The sequence below is a fragment of the Telmatherina bonti genome (assembly GCF_933228915.1).
Source record: "Telmatherina bonti genome assembly, chromosome: 14".
Lineage (NCBI taxonomy): Eukaryota > Metazoa > Chordata > Actinopteri > Atheriniformes > Telmatherinidae > Telmatherina > Telmatherina bonti.
Genome location: NC_136612.1, coordinates 36,977,586 through 37,004,692, shown reverse-complemented (window position 1 = coordinate 37,004,692; position 27,107 = coordinate 36,977,586). Strand labels below are relative to the sequence as shown.

The window sequence follows — 27,107 nt, the reverse complement described above, 5'->3', positions numbered from 1 at the left end:
AGAACTGGACGGTCTGTTCATGTCAATCAGGGACACATATCAGTTATAGATCAGGAAGTGAAGGACATGGATCCAGGTGATGATCCAGACGTGGATCTAGACTCGGACCTTCACCAGCAGCAGGTCTTAGGTAGGTTCAGACGGGAATGAAGAATATAATCTTTGCTTTCAGATCCTCAGAACTGGACCGACTGGTTCTGACTCCTGGTTCTACATGTTTTAATGGATCCTGGGAAAGAGAAGAAAACTAGACCGGGACCTCCTGCAGGTCTGGATGAAGACCAGTTAGTCTCTGGAGGCCTCAGGCGGACCGGCGTGTTGGCTCGCCTGCAGCCGGCTGTGGGAGGAAGACGAGGAGGAGGAGGGTGTGGCGGGTTTATCGGCGAGGACTGGGTGTGGAGCTGAGCTCACATCCCGCTGAACAATACGTGTGGAAAGCCGAGTTGTTCCGTGTTTCAGCTCCAGAGAGGAAGAGGAGCAGCCACTCTACTGGGAACACTGGGCTTTAAAGGCTTCCCAGGACCCGGATCTGCTTTGAGTCTCCACTTCCAGCAGACTGAGCAGGAAAACTGGACCAGCTCGGCATCCTGGTCTGGTTTACCAGGCTCAGACTCTGGGTGGCGCTGTAACTTCCACCAACAGTTTTCCCGCTTTATGGGTTACTGGCCGGACTCCTGAAGTTACAACTGGACCTGCCACGTATTGGGAAAAAATAAAAAATATTCCTGAAATGCACTTCCTGATCTTCTCAGCGATCCGACCCTAAAGGGCGGAGTTTGATTGTGATTGGTGGAAACAATCACGACTTCCAATCAGGAACGTCGGGATTTAAATGGATATATTGATGTTTAAACCCTGAAAACCAGCAGAAAGAAGCTCCTGGATTACCTCCTCTCTCCTGCGTGAGTCCAGAGTCTCCGCCTGCTTCCTCATTCAGACGATACGTCGCCTGATAGGTTGCTGTGGAAACGCAAGACGGATGACGGTTCAGCGATCCAAACCGGAGTCCTGGTTTTACCACCACAGCCGACCCGCTAGCGGTTGCTTTGTCACTTCAGTGGACACCTGACGCTTCCTTACTCTGTTCTACCAAACGATGAAGTTTTCTCCTTCCTGTTTACGTGGAATCATTCGTTCCGAATGTAAGTTTACGTGGAATCATTTGTTCCGAATGGAAGTTTACGTGGAATCATTCGTTCTGAATGGGAGTTTACGTGGAATCATTCGTTCCGAATGAAAGTTTACGTGGAATGATTCGTTCCAAATGGGAGTTTACGTGGAATGATTCGTTCCGAATGAAAGTTTACGTGGAATCATTTGTTCCGAATGGAAGTTTACGTGGAATCATTCGTTCCGAATGGAAGATTACGTGGAATCATTTGTTCCGAATGGAAGATTACGTGGAATGATTCGTTCCGAATGTGAGTTTACGTGGAATCATTCGTTCTGAATGTGAGTTTACGTGGAATCATTCGTTCCGAATGGGAGTTTACGTGGAATGATTCGTTCCGAATGAAAGTTTACGTGGAACCATTTGTTCCGAATGGAAGATTACGTGGAATCATTCGTTCCAAATGGAAGATTACGTGGAATGATTCGTTCCGAATGTGAGTTTACGTGGAATGATTCGTTCTGAATGTGAGTTTACGTGGAATGATTCGTTCCGAATGTGAGTTTACGTGGAATCATTCGTTCTGAATGTGAGTTTACGTGGAATCATTCGTTCCGAATGGGAGTTTACGTGGAATCATTCGTTCTGAATGTGAGTTTACGTGGAATCATTCGTTCCGAATGGGAGTTTACGTGGAATGATTCGTTCCTAATGAAAGTTTACGTGGAATGATTCGTTCTGAATGGGAGTTTATGTGGAATGATTCGTTCTGAATGTGAGTTTACGTGGAATGATTCGTTCCAAATGGGAGTTTACGTGGAATCATTCGTTCCGAATGGGAGTTTACGTGGAATCATTCGTTCTGAATGGGAGTTTACGTGGAATCATTCGTTCCGAATGGGAGTTTACGTGGAATCATTCGTTCCGAATGAAAGTTTATGTGGAATGATTCGTTCCGAATGGGAGTTTACGTGGAATCATTCGTTCCGAATGGGAGTTTACGTGGAATCATTCGTTCCGAATGAAAGTTTACGTGGAATGATTCGTTCCGAATGGGAGTTTACGTGGAATCATTCGTTCCGAATGAAAGTTTACGTGGAATCATTTGTTCCGAATGGAAGTTTACGTGGAATCATTCGTTCCGAATGTAAGTTTACGTGGAATGATTCGTTCCGAATGGAAGTTTACGTGGAATCAATTGTTCTGAATGTAAGTTTACGTGGAATGATTCGTTCCGAATGGAAGATTACGTGGAAACATGTTTAATCGCCTCATTCCGCCTGAGATCAGCAGACGGGTTCTGATTGGTCGGAAGGCGGACGTCTACAACATGGAGGAACATGTTGTCCACCTGCTCGTCGTTACAAACATTTCTTCTCAGCAGTCTCTCGGTTTGACTCCAGCGCTCGCTTCCGGCGGCCAGCTTGGAATGTGTCATGGCGGCAGGACAAAGGAGCGATGAGCAGAATTAAGTTAAAGCAGAATGAACGTGTGGAGGAATGATTTAGAATCAGTATAAACAAGGGCTGGGCGATTAATCGGATTTTAATCTAAATTACGATCTGGGTTTTCAACGATGATAAAAATAAAAGGGTGTGATTATTTTTCTCTCTGCAGTTTCCTCTCCTGCTGTCTTCAGCTGCTAATCGAGCGTCTCTGGCGTTGCAGCGCTGTGCTGTAAACTCCTCCCACAGCCGCTTTGCTTTCACTGTTGCCAACCAGTGTTGCCAGATTGGGCAGTTTTCCGCCCATTTGGGCTGTTTTTGGTTACACCAGGCGGGGGGGGGAAATACGTTGGGCGGGCGTATGACATTTGGGCTGCTTTTGTCCACACATGGCGGGTTTTTAGTTTAAATCACTTAAGGCACGTGGAAGAAATATGCTTTTGAATGTCAGGCACGGGTCTGCAGGCACTTATAAAGGCGGCGGGGTGCCCCCGTGCCAGGCATGTGATTGGTCTGTCTTGGACAGACTTAGTAACAGAGCTTCCGTGATTGGTCAAGCCAGAGGGCGCTTCCCATAGTGAGATACCTCACTTAGTTTTCAGAGAACCGGGGTTACTATAGTAACCAAAAGTTTTCAGCACTGTGTGGGAAAAGCTGCTAGCGTCCCTAGCGACAAATTAATCATAGCAATGGCAAGTTTTGCAACATATGTAGCCTAGTTGGTTGATTTACTGTGCTCTTTGTTGGTTGCAATTTGCGATAAAATATTTGTCAACCTTTTATCTGTAGCCATTTGATGCAGATAGGAAGCTCTGGATACTTATGAGTGTTTTCTATTGTCTGTGTAAATATTTGACGTTTTACACGGGTGTCTGGCAACTTAGTGGTTTGGGCTGGTTTTTAAGATACGATTGGGCTGGAAACTGTCAATCTCATCTGGCAACACTGTTGCCAACTTGGCGACTTTCTCACTAAATCTGGCGACTTTCTTTGTTAAAAGCGACAAATCTAGCAGCTTTTACTGGAGTTATTAGAGACTTTTCTGGTGTTTTGGCGACTGACTTGAAGGCACATATTGTTCTGCAGTTACTGTAAGGAAGGAGCAGCGGGAGCCTCTCCCGTCCTAAAGCACTCCCAGGCGGCCAGTCTCAGTCGGCTCCGGCTGCAGGTCCATGTAGAATAACTGCAGTAGGTTGTGGAAGTTCACCTAAACATAGTTTATACCATTGTCAGTGACAACTGGCTGCATTATTTTCCTATACATAGTTCGGCCAGTTAAACACTGTAATGTCCCTCTGTTACGGGGCGTTACCATAGCAACGCGTTAACCAGCTGGTTCAGATCAGCCGTCTTTTAACAGGTGAATGAGAGAAACGCGCTGCAGCCTGACAGCAGTTGTTTGGTATAAAACGTACATCCAGGCCAACGTAAAATAGTTCCTATATAAGCGGTAAAAGCAGATTAAACAACTCGGAACCGTCCATTAGACGGTTATAATGCACGACACGGAGTCTAGAACGCCACGACGCACAGCGTTGTTTATAAATACTGGATAATTGTGTTAAATAATCCAGATCTCAATTTCAGTCAAAATAATTGTGATTATAATTTTTGTCATAATCGAGCAGCCCTAGAATAAACCAGCCACTGATGTGGGATTTGGTGGTTTTACTGGAAGTTAGATGTTTATAGGGTGATTTTTAAATCTTTTTAAAGAGGATTTAGTTTGTTCTGGATGAAAGTGGAGTTAAAACCCATGCAGACGGGTGTAAATTAGCACCTTCTGATGGATGCTTCCTGCAGGAAAGTGCAGACCTCCAGTTAAAACAGCTGCTGGTTTTCTGAAAGCTACTGGTTCATTAATTTATCCCTGCAGAAACTCGACCCGGTTGGCTCCAGGTCTGCAGGAGTTTCCAGGCTTCAGCGTCAACCTCGTCTCCTTTCTGGACTTCTGGACTTTATTAATTAAAGCTAACTACTGTGAAACCGACTTACACGTGATCTGAGATTAAATCGCCTGGAACATCGGAATAGTTTTCCTTCTGACGTCGTTCGGGGGAATAGATGATGAATCTGAATAAACTACAGAAATTTTCCTGGAAATATGAAGAATTATAAAGTTTCCTAAATGAGAAACAAACATCAGAAACGATAAAACCGGAAGATAATTTCTCCCTGAGAGACGTTTTCTTTCGTCCCAGATTCCCAAACGGGAATAATGAGGAGTTGAAGCTCCGACTGGTTTTAATGGCTGCGATACGGAGCGGGAAATGAGTCGCTGCTTTTCTTCCTGCAACTGGTTTGGATCAGAACCAGGAAATGGACCTGAACCGGGTCGGGATGTTCCCCTGAGATCCGGTTCAGATGGATTTGTTGTGTTCACACAGACCCGGAACATGAAACCAGTTTTACCTCCAGCCGGTGTCAGACGTTCCAGATGATGCCGTCTGGAATTCTGCTCATTGACAGAGCTCATCAGAGCGGGAATGCCGTTTCCTGGAAATCCGGATGATTTTTTTTTTTCTCTTTAATCCAACGGAAACGTGAAAATAGAAAAGTCACGCCTGGAACTCATAAAACTGTCTCTGAACTGGTCAGAGTTCTGGTTTGGATGGGATCGCCGTGTGAAAACCAGGATTTTTCCGCTCATGTGGACCCTGGTTTTCCTTTCTTCAGAGGAGAACCAGAACATATAAAACCACCAGAGGAAGATTCATCATCAGGTCGCTGATCAACTTCCTGTCTGGACAAAGTTTTCCGATTGTAGCTGGTCGGCCTTCCAGGTCAGTTTCCTCTCGATGAGAGTGGAGTTTGTTAGCAGGAATTCTCCTGTTACAACCTGCAGACCAGCAGCTGTGCCAGGTTAACCTCCTCCTCCTCTCCGGGTGTCTGCAGCCAGGAATGACAGAAATGTTGTTTACATTCCCGGCGTTCCTGCTGGAGCGCTCAGTTAGGATGCCGGGATGAGGCCGGTCTCATCGGCTGGCATCTTCAGTCGCTGATAAAACAGGAGAACTTTCCTCAGAACGATCCAGAGGGAATCCTTCAGATCTGCGTATGGTCCGGATTCAGGTCCCATTTTGATCCTGTAAACGTCTCCTGATCAATACTTTTCCATCTTTCTGAAGGTCAGTCAGTTCTAGTCCAGTCTGGACCAGTTTCACAGGAACTGGACCAGTTCTCTCCGGGTTCTCCGGCTTCCTCCCATTGTCCAAAGACATACATGTTGGGTTAACTGGTTTCTCTGAGCAGGAATGGTTTTTTGTCCCTCCGTCTTGTCCTTTGATGAACTGGTGACCTGTCCAGGTGTACCTGCCTCTCACCCAATGATTGCCGGGATAGACTCCAGCTTCCCTGCGTCCCTTAGATGGATGACGCCAGGAGTATCAAGCTCCGGTCCTCCACCTCAATAACCAAAGTGTGTTGGAGCAGGGATACATGGAAAAGTTGCTGGACAGAAGCATTTTGGACACACCTGGACTGAGTGGTTAATAAAAGGGCTGGATGTCGTGTCAAATGCTAAGCTAGCAGCTCATATTTATGCTAATGTAGCAGCTCAAATGATAAGGCTAACGCTAATCCAGCTGCTAGCATCTGGACGTCCAGCTGTCCCCAGACGCCGTCACCAGACGCCGTCACCAGACGCCGTCACCAGACGCCGTCACCAGACGCCTTATCAGAGCGTTCCTGACTTTGTCTGCAGGATGAACTTGTGGCCGAGTCTCTGTAGCATGTTAGCGGCTTGTTTTTAACCAGCTGAAAGCTGATTTAAACTTATTAAAAACTAAATTTCTCCTCTAATGACAGAAATAAAAGATGTAAACGTAGTTTTACAGATGATGGGGGGGTCAGAAAGCCAGCGGAGGTTTTCCATGGAGGGTTCATGGCCGATGCGAGGCTGCCGCCTCCTGCTCTGCAACCATTGTTTAGGGACAGGAAGAGTCCTGGCTTTGTTTCTGAGATGGTTCCAGTGCCTCCATCAACACAGCCCCTCCTTTTCCTCCGTCAGAGTCACGGTCGGGTTACAGACGCCTCCGCAGTTCCTGCAAACCTCTGTGTTTCTTCAACCAGCAATCCTGATCCAAACTTATTTATTTATTTGTTTATCTTTTTACCTTTATTTTTTACGTATTTCTTCATTATTTATTTATTTATTTGTTTGTTTGTCTGCTTGTTTGTTTTTATTTATTTATTAGCCATTTATATTTTTGTTTATCTATTTTTATCTTCATTATTTATGTTATTTATTTGTTTGTTTTTGTTTTTATTTAATTAGATATTTTGTTTTTGTTTTATTTATATATGCATTATGTACAGTATATTTATATTTTTACATTTATTTGTTAATGTACTTATATTTTTTAATTTCATATTTATTATATATTTATATTTTTATATTTATTTATATATTCATTTATTTCTATCTAATGTACTTATTTATCTTTGTCTTATGTATTTATTTTCCTGCTGAATCATTAAAAAAATGATCCTGAAAGGAAAAATGAGGCAAAAACTAAACAGAAAACCAGCAGCTGCAACACCTCTGCAGGTAACGTTGGACTGACGCCATGGCAACCGTATGATGTCATTACCCAGAGATCATTGCAACTTAAACCAGTTTAAACCACTGGTGTGATCCATGTCCCATATCCAGGACTATCTGGCCTCCAGTGAGACCAGTAAGATACCATTACTGACTGGCAATAAAACCAGTCAGTAAGACTGGTCCTGGTTCTGGTTCTGGGTCGGACTCTGGAGGAGGGTCTGAAGGGAAGATCTGCTGAGACAAGCCAGGAGGACATGTTGTCTCCGTCTCTGGGTGTCCTCAGCAGCTGAGACATGTCCAGTACAACCTGGACAAACACCAGCAGATCTTCCTGTGTCCCAGTCTGGGACCAGGAAGGACTGGGGAAACTGGTCATCATCATCATCATCATCGTCATCGTCACCATCGCCCTCGCCATCTTGCCATCTCAGACGTCCCGCCAGGATGTTTTTCTTTGCATCATGTGACCTGCTGCTGGACTATGTCTCTTCTCTGCAGCGAGAACACGTCCACTTCACTTGTCTTCATCTTCGTCTTCGTCATCATCGTCGTCTTCATCTTCGTCTTCGTCGTCTTTGTCGTCTTCAGCTCAGAAACAAAGAGACGCAGGGCTGCAATCCACACGTCTTATTTTAGCTTGTGGACTTTTTTACAGATCGTCTCCAGGCCTGAGACTTCAGCCTTAAAATGTGCTGAGTCCTGCAGAAACCGCCTCCTCCTCACTTTCCTCCGCTTCGCTTTCTTCCTCCTCCTCCTCCTCCTCCTCCTCCTCCTCCTCCTCCTCCTCCTCCTCCTCCTCCTCCTCCTCCTCTTGGAGCATTCCTGTGGCAGCAGATCTGCAAGACGTTCAGCTGTAGTTGGAAAACGCCACCGCTCCATAAACAGCTTTAAATATAAGTCTGGTTAAATGTGCTGCAGAGGACGGTGGCTTCCGGCACCGACGTCATCTTCATCATCTTCATCATCTTCGTCATCTTCATCACTCAGATAAGCCACAAGAGTTTTGTCCGTTTTAGCGTCTTGCTGATGAAGAAGCTGAAGTCTTGAAATGAAACCTGTAAACTTGTTGCCTGAAGCAGGAAATAAAAGTCTCACTTTGGACTGAAGTCATAAAAATCAGCTGTTCCATTGCTGTGTGACCAACCTGACAGCAGGGCCGTTGCTAGACATGGGCTCTGGGGGGCCCAGGCCCCTAAAGACACAACACCACTGTTGGGAACCATTTTAGTGGAAGAAATATCACTTTAAACACTTTTTCTCCGTGTGGACAGGACCTTCATGGACACAAAACACATCAGAAAGACTTTAGTCTGAGAATGAGTTTATTTTTATCCTGCGGACCCTGAACGTCACACGATTCATTTAAAAACAATCAGAAATCTCCATTATTTTCTTTCCAGCTGTTAGATAAAAACTATTTTCTTGGTGTTTTTGTTACATTTTTATCTTTATCGTTAAAGAAACTCATAAATCTGCGTCTGGACTTTCTGGTGTCCAACAGCATGAGACAGCAGGTGGATCAGAAGCGGTTCTGACGGGCCGAGCAGTGAACCAGGTCTGAGCAGAACCCTGTAGAGTCTTGAGCTGGTGTGTCATGTGACTGAAGTATTGATCCACAATCTTCCTGTAGGAGCAAAAGAAGCCTCCAGCAGATCTGAACCATCAGGTCTGACTTCAGGTCACATCCGGAGCTGAACTGGTCCTGATCCAAGACCCGTTTTTTCCTCCTCCCTCTCAGCGAGACTCCTTCGTCTTGTCTGGTTTTTATTTCTCTGCTCTGCTCTCCTCATGAATCCTAAAATCCAGGTCATACGTGTCCCCGAGGAAAGCCTGCCGAGACGTTCGCAGCTTCAGACGATGCCATCGTTAGAGGGGGGGGGGGGGGGGGGGGTCTCAGAGTGGTGCTGTTTGCCTGTAGGTCTGTAGACCAGGACCACAATGACCACAAAGACCACAAAGACCCTGGTCATCAGTCTGACCCGGTTCTATGAGGATGCAGCAAAAATATATCAAAGATTTATTTAAAATTAAGTTTGAATTTAATAATGAATTATAAAAACTTAAACCCAAAACAAATACAATATAAGTTTAAAATAATTTATTTAAAAATTATTAATGAAAAAGAAAAGAGATGGTTGACAGTTTTTTTTAATAATTATTTAAAAAGTTTAACAATATAAAAAAAATTCTTTAAGAAAACATGTTATAAGGAAAAAAAAGGAAAATTAAAAATAGATTTTAAAAAATTTAGAAAAAGGATTAAAAAAATTTAAAAAACGTAATAAATTAATACTAAACAGGAAAAACAATTATGAATAAATATATGAAATATAAAACAAGAATATGTAAAATATGTTCTTTAAAACTCAAACTTATAGTTAAAAAGATCAAAGTGAACAAACATTTAAATGAAAGATTTTAATTTAATTTTATCTGTGGGAGAAAAATGATCAGATGTCTTAAAAATAGGTTTTATCATTTCAACGTGACGTTTAATAACCTTTGTAGTTGCCTGTGATTGGACGGAGACGTCTGTGCGTCACATCTTGGTGCTTGTCTTGATCTGGTTTCCATGGTAACATCAGAGGAAGGGGAGTTGGGAGACTTCCCAGACCCTACTGGAAGGATCTGGACTGGTTCAGAACCGGATCAGGACCAGAACCTGTCCAGACCCTACTGGAAGGATCTGGACTGGTTCAGAACCGGATCAGGACCAGAACCTGTCCAGACCCTACTGGAAGGATCTGGACTGGTTCAGAACCGGATCAGGACCAGAACCTGTCCAGACCCTACTGGAAGGATCTGGACTGGTTCAGAACCGGATCAGGACCAGAACCTGTCCAGACCCTACTGGAAGGATCTGGACTGGTTCAGAACCGGATCAGGACCAGAACCTGTCCAGACCCTACTGAAAGGATCTGGACTGGTTCAGAACCGGATCAGGACCAGAACCTGTCCAGACCCTACTGGAAGGATCTGGACTGGTTCAGAACCGGATCAGGACCAGAACCTGTCCAGACCCTACTGGAATGATCTGGACTGGTTCAGAACCAGATCAGGACCAGAATCTGTCCAGACCCTACTGGAAGGATCTGGACTGGTTCAGAACCAGATCAGGACCAGAATCTGTCTCGACTAGATCAGGACCCAATCCGGATCGGGTCAAGACCAGGTCTGGTACCAAGTATGTAGGTTCAGAAGCAGGATAACACTTCAGTGTTGGAATGTTTTTATGTATGCTTGTTGCCGGGATACGGAGATGACTGGTGGTTCCGAGGCGTTCTCGGTTCTGGACCAAGAAGAACTCTGACGTTCTGCGTTATGTGTTCCAGAGCTGCTCGGATCCACCAAGAGGCTGAACGTGAACTACCAGGACTCAGATGGGTGAGTGAAGACGTCCTCATCCGGGTTTTTGTTTCTGATAATGTTTCGTCTTAAAAAAACGTGTTTTAACTTCATGAAAAACACAAAACACTAAAAGTTCTGCAAATTGTTTCATTTAACTACGAACGTTGTCATATTTCACGTTATTTTAAATTTTAAATAGTTTTTTAAAATATTTTTTCTGCATTTCATTCGTCTTTTATTTATTAAAATCTACAAAATAAAATACAGAAAGTTTGAGTTAATTAATTTTCTTCATATTTTCTTTTATTTTCTTCTTTATTTAATCATCACATTTTCTATTTTGACTGAATGAGGTTTTTATTTTATTTCCATATCCGTCTTACGGGACATTTTCCTAGTTTCTGTTCCACTTCCACCCTGCCTGGTGAACATTCAGTCTTTTGGACATTTTGTTTAGCAGACGTTCTGGTACCGATTGTATTGGACATCTGTCTCCCATAGCGATTCGGACCAGTAGGGTGGACTGGCGGTTCCGACCAGTTTTGTGGACCAACTGTTTGGACCAGTGGTTTGGACCAGTAGTGTTGACCAGCGTTGTGGACCAGTAGTGTGGACCAACGGTTCGGATCAGTAGTTCGGATCAGCGGTGTGGACCAGCAGTTCTGACCAGTAGTTCGGACCAGCGGTGTGGACCAGCGGTTCTGACCAGTAGTTCAGACCAGCGGTGTGGACCAAACTGTTTGGACCAGCGGTTCTGACCAGTAGTTCAGACCAGTGGTGTGGACCAGCGGTTCTGACCAGTAGATCGGACCAGCGGTTTGGACCAGCGGTTCTGACCAGTAGATCGGACCAGCGGTTTGGACCAGTGGTGTGGACCAGTGGTTCTGACCAGTAGATTGGACCAGCGGTGTGGACCAGCGGTTCTGACCAGTAGATCGGACCAGCGGTTTGGACCAGTGGTGTGGACCAGTGGTTCTGACCAGTAGATTGGACCAGCGGTGTGGACCAGCGGTTCTGACCAGTAGATCGGACCAGCGGTGTGGACCAGCGGTTCTGACCAGTAGTTTGGACCAGCGGTGCATCTCCGTCTTTCAGACTTCATTAAGAGTCCTTTAGCTGGTCGTGTTGAGGGAACAAAAGGTTGTGGTGGACCAGCAGGACCCCATCAGACCTGAGTCGCCGTCAGCAGTCGGCTTCTTTGTTGGTCCCTCAGACGGTGGACAGGGTGGGTTTAGAGGTCAGTGGGTGGGACTCTGGATGACAGCTGAGTCCTGAAGGACAAACATTAAAACGTGGAGGCCATGATGGAAGTGGTGAATATGTTAGGCCACGCCTCCTCAGGTTAATGTGGGACGTGGCGGAGGGGGCGTGGCTTCCTATGAAGGACGTAGCTGCCTCCATGTGTGAAAGGAGGCGAGTCCTGTCTTCTGTGTCCAGAGAGACAAATTATCCGCCGGCTCCATGTTTGGACCGGTTTCTATGGAGAGGCTGGATTGAAACCCCCACCCCCAAACGGCTCAATGGTGGGAGTACTGGTCTTTTGTCTGGGATTAGTGGAGGGGATGGGAAGTCTGCCAGTCCTTCAGAGATGTCTCTGATTCATTAGACCAAGTAAAAATATTTCTACTGAGAACCGTTCATGGGAACAGGTCTGAACTCGACTGTACCATGATTGTCTTTATGGAAATCGTGGTACCAGAAAGTACCAGAAAGTTCCTGGTCTGTGTGGAACATTCCTGGTCTTGTAGAAAGTTCCTGGTCCTGTTGAAAGGATCTGATCTTGTGGAAAGTTCCTGGTCTTTGTGAAAGTTCTGGGTCTTTGTGAAAAATTCCTGGTCTTTTTGGAAAATTCCTGGTTTTGTTGAAAGTTCCTGTTCTTGCAGAAAGTTCCTGGTCCTGTTGAAAGGATCTGGTCTTGTGGAAAGTTCCTGTTCTTTGTGGAAAGTTCCTGTTCTTGTGGAAAGTTCCTGTTCTTGTGGAAAGTTCCTGGTTTTGTGGAAAGGATCTGGTCTTATGGAAAGTTCCTGTTCTTTGTGGAAAGTTCCTGTTCTTGTGGAAAGTTCCTGTTCTTGTGGAAAGTTCCTGGTTTTGTGGAAAGGATCTGGTCTTGTGGAAAGTTCCTGCTCTTTGTGGAAAGTTCCTGTTCTTGTGGAAAGTTCCTGTTCTTGTGGAAAGTTCCTGGTTTTGTGGAAAGGATCTGGTCTTATGGAAAGTTCCTGTTCTTTGTGGAAAGTTCCTGTTCTTTGTGGAAAGTTCCTGGTCCCGTTGAAAGGATCTGGTCTTGTGGAAAGTTTCTGGTCTTTGTGAAAGTTCCTGTTCTTTGTGGAAAGTTCCTGTTCTTTGTGGAAAGTTCCTGGTCCCGTTGAAAGGATCTGGTCTTGTGGAAAGTTTCTGGTCTTTGTGAAAGTTCCTGTTCTTGTGGAAAGTTCCTGTTCTTGTGGAAAGTTCCTGTTCTTGTGGAAAGTTCCTGGTCTTGTGGAAAGTTCCTGGTCTTGTGGAAAGGATCTGGTCTTGTAGAAAGGATCTGGTCTTGTGGAAAGTTCCTGGTCTTTGTGGAATGTTCCTGGTTTTGTGGAAAGGATCTAGTCTTGTGGAAAGTTCCTGGTTTTGTAGAAAGGATCTGGTCTTACGGAAAGTTCCTGTTCTTTGTGGAAAGTTCCTGTTCTTTGTGAAAAGTTCCTCGTTTTGTGGAAAGTTCCTGGTCTTGTGGAACATTCCTGGTCTTGTAGAAAGTTCCTGTTCTTGTGGAAAGTTCCTGGTCTTGTAGAAAGTTCCTGGTCCTGTTGAAAGGATCTGGTTTTGTGGAAAGGATCTGGTCTTATGGAAAGTTCCTGGTCTTTGTGGAATGTTCCTGGTTTTGTGGAAAGGATCTGGTCTTATGGAAAGTTCCTGGTCTTTGTGGAATGTTCCTGGTTTTGTGGAAAGGATCTGGTCTTATGGAAAGTTCCTGGTCTTTGTGGAATGTTCCTGGTTTTGTAGAAAGGATCTGGTCTTGTGAAAAGTTCCTGGTCTTTGTGGAAAGTTCCTGGTTCTGTAGAAAGGATCTGGTCTTACGGAAAGTTCCTGTTCTTTGTGGAAAGTTCCTGGTTTTGTGGAACATTCCTGGTTTTGTAGAAAGTTGCTGTTCTTGTTGAAAGTTCCTGTTCTTGTGGAAAGTTTCAGGTTTTGTGGAAAGGATCTGGTCTTATGGAACGCTCCTGTTCTTTGTGGAAAGTTCCTGTTCTTTGTGGAAAGTTCCTGTTCTTGTGGAAAGTTCCTGGTCTTGTGGAAAGGATCTGGTCTCGTGGAAAGGATCTGGTCTTGTGGAAAGGATCTGGTCTCGTGGAAAGGATCTGGTCTTGTGGAAAGGATCTGGTCTTCTGGAAAGTTCCTGGTCTTTGTGGAAAGTTCCTGGTCTTGTGGAAAGTTCCTGGTCTTTGTGGAAAGTTCCTGGTCTTGTGGAAAGTTCCTGGTCTTTGTGGAAAGTTCCTGGACCTGTGGAAAGGATCTGGTCCTGTGGAAAGTTCCTGGAGTTGTGGAAAGGATCTGGTCCTGTGGAAAGTTCCTGGAGTTGTGGAAAGGATCTGGTCCTGTGGAAAGTTCCTGGTCTTGTGGAAAGTTCCTGGTCTTTGTGGAAAGTTCCTGGACCTGTGGAAAGGATCTGGTCCTGTGGAAAGTTCCTGGACCTGTGGAAAGGATCTGGTCCTGTGGAAAGTTCCTGGACCTGTGGAAAGGATCTGGTCCTGTGGAAAGTTCCTGGACCTGTGGAAAGGATCTGGTCCTGTGGAAAGTTCCTGGACCTGTGGAAAGGATCTGGTCCTGTGGAAAGTTCCTGGACCTGTGGAAAGGATCTGGTCCTGTGGAAAGTTCCTGGACCTGTGGAAAGGATCTGGTCCTGTGGAAAGTTCCTGGACCTGTGGAAAGGATCTGGTCCTGTGGAAAGTTCCTGGACCTGTGGAAAGGATCTGGTCCTGTGGAAAGTTCCTGGACCTGTGGAAAGGATCTGGTCCTGTGGAAAGTTCCTGGACCTGTGGAAAGGATCTGGTCCTGTGGAAAGTTCCTGGACCTGTGGAAAGGATCTGGTCCTGTGGAAAGTTCCTGGACCTGTGGAAAGGATCTGGTCCTGTGGAAAGTTCCTGGACCTGTGGAAAGGATCTGGTCCTGTGGAAAGTTCCTGGACCTGTGGAAAGGATCTGGTCCTGTGGAAAGTTCCTGGACCTGTGGAAAGGATCTGGTCCTGTGGAAAGTTCCTGGACCTGTGGAAAGGATCTGGTCCTGTGGAAAGTTCCTGGACCTGTGGAAAGGATCTGGTCCTGTGGAAAGTTCCTGGACCTGTGGAAAGGATCTGGTCCTGTGGAAAGTTCCTGGACCTGTGGATATGATCTGGTCCTGTGGAAAGTTCCTGGACCTGTGGATATGATCTGGTCCTGTGGAAAGTTCCTGGACCTGTGGAAAGGATCTGGTCCTGTGGAAAGTTCCTGGACCTGTGGAAAGGATCTGGTCCTGTGGAAAGTTCCTGGACCTGTGGAAAGGATCTGGTCCTGTGGAAAGTTCCTGGACCTGTGGAAAGGATCTGGTCCTGTGGAAAGTTCCTGGACCTGTGGAAAGGATCCGGCAGTCTGGACTCAGATGTCAGACCCTCAGAAGAAGATTTACTGCTCTCTGATTGGTCGTTCCGCTGCAGGAGTGCGACACCGTCAGCAGGAATGTGGGGGGATGTTTGATTGCAGCATTCCAGTCTGCATGGATGTCACCAGCAGGGAGGGGGTGGGAGGTCAGGGTCTGCCTTCATCCTCCTCCTCTTCCTCGATGACGGCTGGTGCTGACAGGTGAGGTCACAGAGGTTGGACAGCTGTCAGGTGATGGACATCAAACTGGTCAAACTGGGACCAGTGAAGACGTTCCAGCTCTTCGTCCTCCTCCTCCTCTGTTAGCAATCCGTCCATTACCGCTGCCGTTGCCGTGGGCGCTCTCTGTTACCGCGGCCACACATGAATGCCACCGCTTGTATTACACAAGAGAAGAAGAGCAGCAGGTCTTTGTTTCTGATGGATTTACACACAAGTCGGCGCCTGCAGCTACATTTCCTCTCATCCACATGCAGGATCATGTGTGCTGCGTTCAGGTGAACCGGAAAGTGTTGGACAAGGAAGACTTTAACCTCTTTCCTGCTTCTTCTCTTCCTTTGTCTCTTTTATCCTCTTTTTCTGTCATGGTGTCTTTATTCCTCCTTTTCACGTGCACAAACGCACCGTAAAAACTCGTGATTTGCAACAGTGGATGAGAGGAAATGTAGCTGCAGGCGCTGAAAAGATTATAAAAAAAAAAAAAAAACACACCTACATGGTCGGGCTGGATGATCTTATTGAAACAGAACGAATGATCAAATCAGTTTATTTCCCTGATCCAGGTTTAACCAGAAGCATCGGCTCACTTTGTTGGTCACTTAGGACCCACCGTCTACAACCCGAACTGAAGACCACGGTCAACACCTGAAAGTATTTAACGTAGAGAAGAAAGTCAGATTCTACAGCGTTAACGGTACCGAGAAAGCACAAATTAACCCTTTAAAACCAAACTTATGTGATATACAGTGCTGCAAATAAGTATCTGAACAGCTTGTGATTTTGTGATCTCCCACTTAGACATCATGGAGGGTCTGAAATCTTCATCTTAGCTGCATGGGAGAGACATCATCTAAAATAAATCTGGAAATCACATTGTATGATTTATTAAATCATTTATTTGTATGTTACCGCTGCTAATAGGTATGTGAACACCTGTCTATAAGTTAGAATTGTGACGCTCAGAGAACTGTTAGTCCGCCGATTATCCTAAATCAGAAGCACCTTTTTGAGGTGATTAGCTGCATAAAGACACCTGTCCACCCCATAGAATCAGTACGACTTCACCTACTAATATGGCCAAGACCAAAGAGCTGTCCAATGACACCAGAAACAACATTGTAGACCTCCATAAGGCTGGTAAGGGCTGAGGGGGGACTGCCAAACAGCTTGGTGAAAAAAGATCCACTGTTGGAGCAATTATTAGAAAATGGAAGAAGTTAAACATGACTGTCAGTCTCCTTCGGACTGGAGCTCCATGCAAGATCTCACCTCGTGGGGTCTCAATGATCCAAAGAAAGGTGAGGAATCAGCCCAGAACTACATGGGAGGAGCTGGTCAATGGCCTGAAAAGAGCTGGGACCACCGTTTCCACGGTTACTGCTGGTAATAATACACCAAGACGTCATGGTATAAAGTCATGCATGGCACGGTAGGTTCCCCTGCTTAAAGCAGCACATGTCTAGACCTGTCTTCAGTTTGGCAGTGACTGGATGATCCAGAGGAGTCATGGGAGAAAGTCATGTGATCAGATGAGACCAAAATAGAACTCTTTGGTCTTAATTCCACTCGCCGTGTTTGGAGGAAGAAGAATGATGAAGACCATCCCAAGAACCCCATCCCTACTGTGAAGCATGGGGATGGTAGCATCAGGCTGTGGGATGTTTTTCTCCACATGGGACAGGAGGACTGCACAGTATGAAGGAGAGGATGACCGGGGCCATGTGTTGCCAGATACCTCCTTCCCTCTGTTAGAGCATTGAAGACTGGGTCATGACTGGGTCTTCCAACATGACCATGACCCAAAACACACAGCCAGGATCACCAAGGAGCGGCTCCGTAAGAAGCAGGGGCCTAGCCAGTCTCCAGACATAAACCTAATAGAAAGTCTTTGGAGGGAGCTCAAACTCGTGTTTCTCAGCAACAGACCAGAAACCTGACTGAACTCGTCTCTGTTGAAGGACTTCTGCACAAGACCTGGCGTTTGTGTTGAAAAAGGGTGCGTTTCATGGCTGGGGATCTTATTTCAACACTACACTGGCCTCCTGTGACAGCTGGGGGAGGGGCTTACTGCGCCGCTTCTCATTGGTCAGAATAAGAATCAGATACATCCCTCACGTCAGTCTGCAAAAAAACCCAAAAAGAAAAAAGAACCGCCAGATAGTCTGAATTCTAGTTATGGCAACAGTCGCTGAGTTGGCAGCATCTGGTTGCCATGGTGACAGGTGGACTTCCTGTATTTACCCGGATTAACCTTCTGAAGGGATGAAAGTGTGCTTCTTTAGAAATACGGGACAAAATAGCATCGTGTTGCGACTCAGTTATTTAAACAACCTTTTTTTTTTAATAGTTTACAGCTAAAATAAACATTTTCCACATCATACAGCCGAACACCACTTTTCTCCGCCATTTTTCCTGGTTCTCTCGTACAGCTCAAGACTCCGTTACATGACCTCATCACGCCAATCGTATGACGTCACAACAGTGATGTGTAAACGTGACGTAAACGGAACAATGTGGCGAACACCTGGAGACGTAGAAACACCTGGGGACGTAGCAACACCTGGGGACGTAGCAACACCTGGGGACGTAGCAACACCTGGGGACGTAGCAACACCTGGGCACGTAGCAACACCTGGGCACGTAGCAACACCTGGGCACGTAGAAACACCTGGGCACGTAGAAACACCTGGGCACGTAGAAACACCTGGGCACGTAGAAACACCCGGAGACGTAGAAACACCCGGGGACGTAGAAACACCCGGAGACGTAGAAACACCCGGGGACGTAGAAACACCTGGAGACGTAGAAACACCTGGGCACGTAGAAACACCTGGGCACGTAGAAACACCTGGGCACGTAGAAACACCTGGGGACGTAGAAACACCTGGGCACGTAGAAACACCTGGGCACGTAGAAACACCTGGGCACGTAGAAACACCCGGGGACGTAGAAACACCCGGGGACGTAGAAACACCCGGAGACGTAGAAACACCTGGAGACGTAGAAACACCTGGGCACGTAGCAACACCTGGGCACGTAGCAACACCTGGGCACGTAGCAACACCTGGGCACGTAGAAACACCTGGGCACGTAGAAACACCTGGGCACGTAGAAACACCTGGGCACGTAGAAACACCTGGAGACGTAGAAACACCCGGGGACGTAGAAACACCTGGAGACGTAGCAACACCTGGGCACGTAGAAACACCTGGGCACGTAGAAACACCTGGGCACGTAGAAACACCCGGGGACGTAGAAACACCTGGGCACGTAGAAACACCTGGAGACGTAGAAACACCTGGAGACGTAGAAACACCTGGGCACGTAGAAACACCTGGGCACGTAGAAACACCTGGGCACGTAGAAACACCCGGAGACGTAGAAACACCCGGGGACGTAGAAACACCTGGAGACGTAGAAACACCTGGGCACGTAGAAACACCTGGGCACGTAGAAACACCTGGGCACGTAGAAACACCTGGGGACGTAGAAACACCTGGGCACGTAGAAACACCTGGGCACGTAGAAACACCTGGGGACGTAGAAACACCCGGGGACGTAGAAACACCTGGGCACGTAGCAACACCTGGAGACGTAGCAACACCTGGGCACGTAGAAACACCCGGAGACGTAGAAACACCCGGGGACGTAGAAACACCTGGGCACGTAGCAACACCTGGAGACGTAGCAACACCTGGGCACGTAGAAACACCCGGAGACGTAGAAACACCCGGAGACGTAGAAACACCTGGGCACGTAGCAACACCTGGGCACGTAGCAACACCTGGGCACGTAGCAACACCTGGGCACGTAGCAACACCTGGGCACGTAGCAACACCTGGGCACGTAGAAACACCTGGGCACGTAGAAACACCTGGGCACGTAGAAACACCCGGAGACGTAGAAACACCCGGAGACGTAGAAACACCCGGAGACGTAGAAACACCTGGGCACGTAGCAACACCTGGGCACGTAGCAACACCTGGGCACGTAGAAACACCCGGAGACGTAGAAACACCCGGAGACGTAGAAACACCCGGAGACGTAGAAACACCCGGGGACGTAGAAACACCCGGGGACGTAGAAACACCTGGGCATGTAGCAACACCTGGGCACGTAGAAACACCCGGAGACGTAGAAACACCCGGAGACGTAGAAACACCCGGAGACGTAGAAACACCCGGGGACGTAGAAACACCCGGAGACGTAGAAACACCTGGGCACGTAGCAACACCTGGGCACGTAGCAACACCTGGGCACGTAGCAACGCCTGGGCACGTAGCAACACCTGGGCACGTAGCAACGCCTGGGCACGTAGCAACACCTGGGCATGTAGCAACACCTGGGCATGTAGCAACACCTGGGCACCAGTACCTGGTGTTACTGGTGTTGATGGAATTATAAACTTGAATGTCTTAGTTTTACGTCTTTCTTCATTTCAGCGTCTTTACTGCATTTTTATTTCTTCTAAACAAATACAACGTTGTCCTTTGATAAAGGCAAAGATAAAAGAACAACCTACAGCTTTACTTTATTTATTAAAACAGAGTCAGTGTGTGAACGGCTCTGAATGTTCAAAGCTTCAGGGACCCCCTGTCCTCTGTGGGGGGGTGGGAGGCTCTAATCACCACTAACAGCCCTTCCCCCTGATATTTATCATATAGAAAATTATGTTTGTTTGTTTTTAATGATTAATAACTGAAAATAATCATATTTAAAAGGTTAAAAGACTTAAAACAGACACGTTTGGTTTTATATGCAGGTCTGAAGTTGTTTAACAGAAAAAAATGTGGATATTTGATGATTTTATCGCAGTTTTGTAAGTGTGGACATTTTTGGACACGAAGGGGCAGATCAGTGGAGTTCGTTCCTCGTGTCACAACTCGACTCGGTGTTTCATTCAGACAATTTGCGTCACGTCCAAACTCCATCATCATCCTCTGATCTTCTTCACCAGCATCCACGTTGCGTCCAGGGTCTCTGATCACACTGAAGATGAAGATGGGACATCTGAAGCCTCTTGGATCGGATCTTCCCAACAGGAGCGTCTTTGTTTCCGTCCAGACTGATGCTAGCGCTCCCAGCAGCCACCATGTCAGTCCATTTTCATGATTAGCTAATCAAACTGGGTTAACAAACTGGATTACTGCATAACTGGAGTCAGCAGGTCCTGGATCATCTGGTTCCTCCTGGATCTTCAGAGGGAGGAAACAAAGAACCGGTGTTCCCGCATAATCTCCACTCCGTGTGTTGTCGCTCACACAGACCATCATGTTTACATTTACATCTACAGTTGTGCTCATATTTATTCATCCCCTTTCATTAAAGAAGGAAAAAACAGCTGCCTGGGAAATAAGCTGAAACTAAATGAAGTAATAATAAATAAAATTTTATGAAAATCATGAAATTATTTTCTAATTTTGGTTCAATAGAAATATTTTTTTTAAAAAAGCAAACAAATAAGATAATTTATTACATATTACATCAGTCATAAATTAACATTTAGTTGAAGAATCCTTTAATGTTTCCGCTCCAGTCAGGTGTATTCTGTTCCTCTCAGTCAGACTTCTGCACCTGTTGACAGGTATTTTGTCCCACTGTTCAACAGAAAAGTCTCTCATTTGTCCAGGACACATTTGTTTGTTTGTTTTTTTCTTTCTTCAACTCAATTAAATGAAAAAAACAGTGTCTTATATTACTAAATTATATTTTTGCAAATTTTTAGTTATTGTTCCTTTTTAAAGTCTCCAGTTATTTGAGTGACTGTTGTAAATTCAGCTTTTCTTTAATGAAAGGGGATGAATATATATGTTGTATGTTTAGGGAAATAATAGTTTCTTAAATTATTTTAACTCTTTTAAGATTTAATCACATTTGATTCATGAAGATATTTACAGTTGACCCATTAAACCACAAAGAAGCAACACAAAAACCTGTAAAGAAAGCAACTTTTATCACTGTAATTACAGTAACTCCACTTCACCACGCGGTTTTATAAATCATGTCTGTTTTCGTCCTGTTCACAGCGATGCAGCAGGATGCGGCCAGTGCTGCCAAGTCCGCTTGCTGAGCTCGTTTTTCTGTAAAGTCGCTTGTAAACTGGTTCGTTTTGGGTTTCGGACTTCTGAGGTGAAGTTGAGGCTGCAGAACAGGAACCATGAACCCTACAGGAACTGGCATCCACAGCGTCCACGATTACCGCCCCCTCCGAATGGTACACCCCCCCAACTCACGCAGAATTACAAAGTCTGAAAATCACAATGGAAATAACTATAGATAATAAAGAACTAGAGCCAGAGAGAGAGGATGCTTGGGAAGCCGTGTCGCTTTACCTGCTGCTGTGTCAATAAAGCAGTAACTAGTTTTTTCCAGTAACTAGCACCGGTGCTGCCATCGTTCCCAGTGGAAACTATCTGGAGGATGTCACAGGTTCACCTGATGTCACCGATACGAAGCTTCTTTCGTCGTGCTTCGGGTAGGAACGGAATTTTTTGAGAATCTTGCGGATCTGTAGGCCTGACGTTGCAAATGGCGCAGTACGACCAGAACCTGTGGGGGCAGCGTCGAGCAGCGTAGCTGACATGCAATCAGTCGTTGGGGGGGCGTGAACTCTGCACTGCCCCCTGGTGGATGTGCTGGCTAACGTAAGAGATGGAAGTGTGGGGACACGGAGCCTTCAGGCTGCTTGGCCTGTGGAGAAGGTCTGGTAGCGTGTCTGAGAGATAACCTAGCTTCTTTGTTTTATTGATTGTTTGTTTGTTTTGGTCACTCTCCGTCTAACTTCACGGGCAGTCCTGACTTCCTAGACGTCGTGAAACCCGACCTGTGAGTTGGAACGTCAGCAGCTGATTGGCCTCTTTGGGGTTTTATCGGGGTCATGCCAGGGGGGTTTTAGGAACATGTGACTGTCCAGGTCAGAGGCAACGAGGAGCACATGGAATTCTGGGCAATTAAATCTACATTAATCTTTAGTTTTTGGGGGTTTTGTTGGGTATTTAGTTGAACATTCAGCTGAACTCCAGATGTTTCCATGTATTTTCTCTCTGCTAACATGCTAACATGCTAACCGTCTCGGTCCAGGTAAAATCCTGGAAATCAACCTGAAGCTTGCTGAAAGCCATGGATTCGTGTTGGAAATTAACATCTCGTGATGCGTCATGAACAGTCGGGGTTAACTCTGTGTGACCTTTCACCTGCAGGTTTTCCGTGCTGCACCACGCCGCCCTCACGGGGACCACGGAGCTGCTGGATGCTCTGCTGGAAGCTCAGGCCACCGTGGACATCAAGGACAGCAACGGTAAGACGGACACTGCTGTCTGATCAGTGAGTTTGGTCTGAAAGGTTCACCTTCAACACTTCATTTGCTCTGGACCGTCATGAAGCCACATTTCCTTCCCAGCTGAAGATCAACAACACGTCAGAAGATGGGACGTTTCATCTTTTAATGGGAAATATTTCTGATTGGTGGATAAAGATGACGTCACAAAAATGCTCCAAAGACTCAGATGATCCACTATGTTAGTGTAGAACATCATCTATAGATCCAGAGAATCAGAAGGAATCTCTGTATGCTGGGACAAGGCTGGAATCTGGTTCTGTCATTTGGATCGTTAATAAAAGTTAATTACTCACGTTTCAGAAGCTTCTGTTGCCCCGCATTGACTTCAATGTCATCTCAAGACGCTTTACAGACAGGAGAAAAATAAACATCATGAACGTCAATTCATAACAGCCTATATAAGGAAACCAACAGATTGAGTTGAGTCCAACTCAATCTCCCATCCTGAGAAGCACACGGCGACAGTGGGAAGGAAAAAACTCCCTTTTAACAGGAAGGAAACCTCCGGCAGAACCCGGCGCAAGGACAGGCAGCCATCTGCCTCTGCTGTGTGGCAGGTTGAATCGTATGTGAACAGGACTGAGGAACACGCCGTCTTCTCTGGACCAAAGCTCATTTACATTGTTCTGAGTGGAAACCTGGATGAAGATGTGGACATCCTGCAGAGGAGAGGGAGCATCCAGCTTGTCACCAGCCCGGGGTGACAGGATGCTGCCTTCACTGCAGCTTGTTCATATGAAACATGCGGGTGTGATATCATATTATTATTTATCACATTTTCATCATAAATGAAGATGACATTCACCATAGAAACATCTGACATGATGATGAAGACACTTCCTGTCAACGTTTCCACCAATCAGAGAGCTAAAATAGTAACATCCAATCAGAAGCAGCAAACTAATGAGAAAAGTAGAATTCGGGTCAGGTTTCTGTTTCCGGTTTAAAATGCTCAGTAGGAAGTGAAATCTTTACTGTGACGTGTTTGAACGGACATGAATGTTGCGTGTTCAGGGATGCGACCGCTGCATTACGCCGCCTGGCAGGGGAAAGCCGAGTCCGTCCTGCTGCTGCTTCGGTCCGGAGCGTCGGTGAACGGCGCCTCCATGGACGGACACATCCCTCTGCACCTGGCCGCTCAGTATGGACACTTCGAAGTGGTGAGTTTTCCACAGCATGGAAACCTTTACCTCTTCTGCAAGTTTGGAAAATTCTCCATTTTATTATAGATTTTGTGTGTAAAATGAGTTTATCTCAAAAACTCCAAATGAATTTCTACATTTACAGTTTGGAGGGAAACTTTGGAACCAGTTTAGGTAGAAAATTATGTCTAAAACCAGCTGGAAATGTTTTTATTTGGTCATTTTTGGTTTACTGCTCTTTTTCAGCAATTTATTTGGTTAGTATGAACTTAAAAAAGTATGAACTCAGATAATAAAAATACAGAATATATGCTGATATAAGTTAAGATATTCCAAAAAATGTGAAAATATGTTCTGGAGGATTTCACAGTCAGAACTAATATGGTCGTATACGTACAGTTTCTGAGACAGCAATATTATCTGAAAGATTTTGTTTTGTGGCCAAATAAAGATTTCAATCAGAATAAACCCTAAATAGAACTTAAACAACTTTACGGAGTTGAATAAAAATGTTAAATGAAACTGTTCACTAAGCAAAATTAAAACAAACATGAATTTTAAATGGAAATGAATAAAAAATTCACTTGAATGAAAAGTAACAAAGAAAAAAATCTTATGTAATTAATTTAAACTTTTATTATTTCTAAAAATATTCTTATTTATATATATCTATATATGTATTTCTTATGTTATTAATTTTAACCTATTTGTGATTGTTGGAAAATTAACAATTAATTATTATAAAATTATAATGTTTTCTGTGACAATAATCATATTGATCAAAATTGTTTTGGTTAAGATTAAACTGGTGATTATTAAAAGCAAAGACACGTCCTCATCTGGACCTCATGGTCCAGACGTTCTAGTCCAGACGTCCTGGTCCAGAAGTCCTGGGCCAGACGTTCAGGTCCAGACATCTTCGTCCAGACGTTCTGTCTAGACGTCCTCGTCCACATGTTCTGGTCTAGACGTCTTCATCCAGACCTTCTGGTCCAGACGTTCTGTCTAGACGTCCTCGTCCAGGCATCTTCGTCCAGACGTTCTGGTCCAGACGTTCTAGTCCAGACGTCCTGGTCCAGACATCCTCGTCCAGATGTCCTGGTCTAGACGTCTTCATCCAGACCTTCTGGTCCAGACGTCCTGGTCCAGACGTCCTCGTCCAGATGTCCTGGTCTAGACGTCTTCATCCAGACCTTCTGGTCCAGACGTCCTGGTCCAGACGTCCTCGTCCAGATGTCCTGGTCTAGACGTCTTCATCCAGACCTTCTGGTCCAGACGTCCTGGTCCAGGCATCTTCGTCCAGACGTTCTGGTTCAGACGTTCTGTCTAGACGTCCTCGTCCAGATGTCCTGGTCTAGACGTCTTCATCCAGACCTTCTGGTCCAGACGTCCTCGTCCAGACGTCCTCGTCCAGACGTCCTGGTCCAGGCATCTTCGTCCAGACGTTCTGGTTCAGACGTTCTGTCTAGACGTCCTCGTCCAGATGTCCATGTCTAGACGTCTTCATCCAGACCTTCTGGTCCAGACGTCCTCGTCCAGACGTCCTCGTCCAGGCATCTTCGTCCAGACGTTCTGGTTCAGACGTTCTGTCTAGACGTCCTCGTCAAGATGTCCTGGTCTAGACGTCCTCGTCCAGATGTCCTGGTCTAGACGTCTTCATCCAGACCTTCTGGTCCAGACGTCCTCGTCCAGACGTCCTGGTCCAGGCATCTTCGTCCAGACGTTCTGGTTCAGACGTTCTGTCTAGACGTCCTCGTCCAGATGTCCTGGTCTAGACGTCTTCATCCAGACCTTCTGGTCCAGACGTCCTCGTCCAGACGTCCTGGTCCAGGCATCTTCGTCCAGACGTTCTGGTTCAGACGTTCTGTCTAGACGTCCTCGTCCAGATGTCCTGGTCTAGACGTCCTCGTCCAGATGTCCTGGTCTAGACGTCTTCATCCAGACCTTCTGGTCCAGACGTCCTCATCCAGACGTCCTCGTCCAGACGTCCTGGTCCAGGCATCTTCGTCCAGACGTTCTGGTTCAGACGTTCTGTCTAGACGTCCTCGTCCAGATGTCCTGGTCTAGACGTCCTCGTCCAGATGTCCTGGTCTAGACGTCTTCATCCAGACCTTCTGGTCCAGACGTCCTCGTCCAGACGTCCTCGTCCAGGCATCTTCGTCCAGACGTTCTGGTTCAGACGTTCTGTCTAGACGTCCTCGTCCAGATGTCCTGGTCTAGACGTCCTCGTCCAGATGTCCATGTCTAGACGTCTTCATCCAGACCTTCTGGTCCAGACGTCCTCGTCCAGACGTCCTGGTCCAGGCATCTTCGTCCAGACGTTCTGGTTCAGACGTTCTGTCTAGACGTCCTCGTCCAGATGTCCTGGTCTAGACGTCCTCGTCCAGATGTCCTGGTCTAGACGTCTTCATCCAGACCTTCTGGTCCAGACGTCCTCGTCCAGACGTCCTGGTCCAGGCATCTTCGTCCAGACGTTCTGGTTCAGACATTCTGTCTAGACGTCCTCGTCCAGATGTCCTGGTCTAGACGTCCTCGTCCAGATGTCCTGGTCTAGACGTCTTCATCCAGACCTTCTGGTCCAGACGTCCTCGTCCAGACGTCCTCGTCCAGACGTCCTGGTCCAGGCATCTTCGTCCAGACGTTCTGGTTCAGACGTTCTGTCTAGACGTCCTCGTCCAGATGTCCATGTCTAGACGTCTTCATCTAGACCTTCTGGTCCAGACGTCCTCGTCCAGACGTCCTCGTCCAGACGTCCTGGTCCAGGCATCTTCGTCCAGACGTTCTGGTTCAGACGTTCTGTCTAGACGTCCTCGTCCAGACGTCCTCGTCCAGGCATCTTCGTCCAGACCTTCTGGTCCAGACGTCCTCGTCCAGACGTCCTCGTCCAGACGTCCTGGTCCAGGCATCTTCGTCCAGACGTTCTGGTTCAGACGTTCTAGTCTAGACTTCCTCGTCCAGGCATCTTCGTCCAGACGTTCTAGTCCAGACGTCCTGGTCCAGACGTCTTCGTCCAGACCTTCTGGTCCAGACGTTCTAGTCCAGACGTCCTGGTCCAGGCATCTTCGTCCAGACGTTCTAGTCCAGACGTCCTGGTCCAGACGTCTTCGTCCAGACCTTCTGGTCCAGACGTTCTAGTCCAGACGTCCTGGTCCAGACGTCTTCGTCCAGACCTTCTGGTCCAGACGTTCTAGTCCAGACGTCTTCGTCCAGACATCTAGTCCAGACGTTCTGGTCCAGATGTCCTGGTCTAGACGTCTTCGTCCAGACCTTCTGGTCCAGACGTTCTAGTCCAGACGTCCTGGTCCAAACGTCTTCGTCCAGACATCTAGTCCTGACGTTCTGGTCCAGAT

General features: G+C 46.4%; 1 protein-coding gene across 2 annotated transcripts in view; it reads left to right on the top strand.

Moving 5' to 3' along the window:
• The window catches only part of LOC306766045 (CASK interacting protein 2), a 71,217-nt gene that overhangs the window by 18,413 nt on the left and 25,697 nt on the right, over nucleotides 1-27,107 (top strand). For both annotated transcript variants that reach the window (XM_079253630.1, XM_079253629.1), the window contains exons 3-5: nucleotides 10,435-10,486; nucleotides 22,476-22,573; nucleotides 23,630-23,775. In XM_079253630.1, coding sequence (XP_079109756.1) covers nucleotides 10,435-10,486; nucleotides 22,476-22,573; nucleotides 23,630-23,775 — 296 coding nt within the window. The remainder of the gene's footprint in view (nucleotides 1-10,434; nucleotides 10,487-22,475; nucleotides 22,574-23,629; nucleotides 23,776-27,107) is intronic.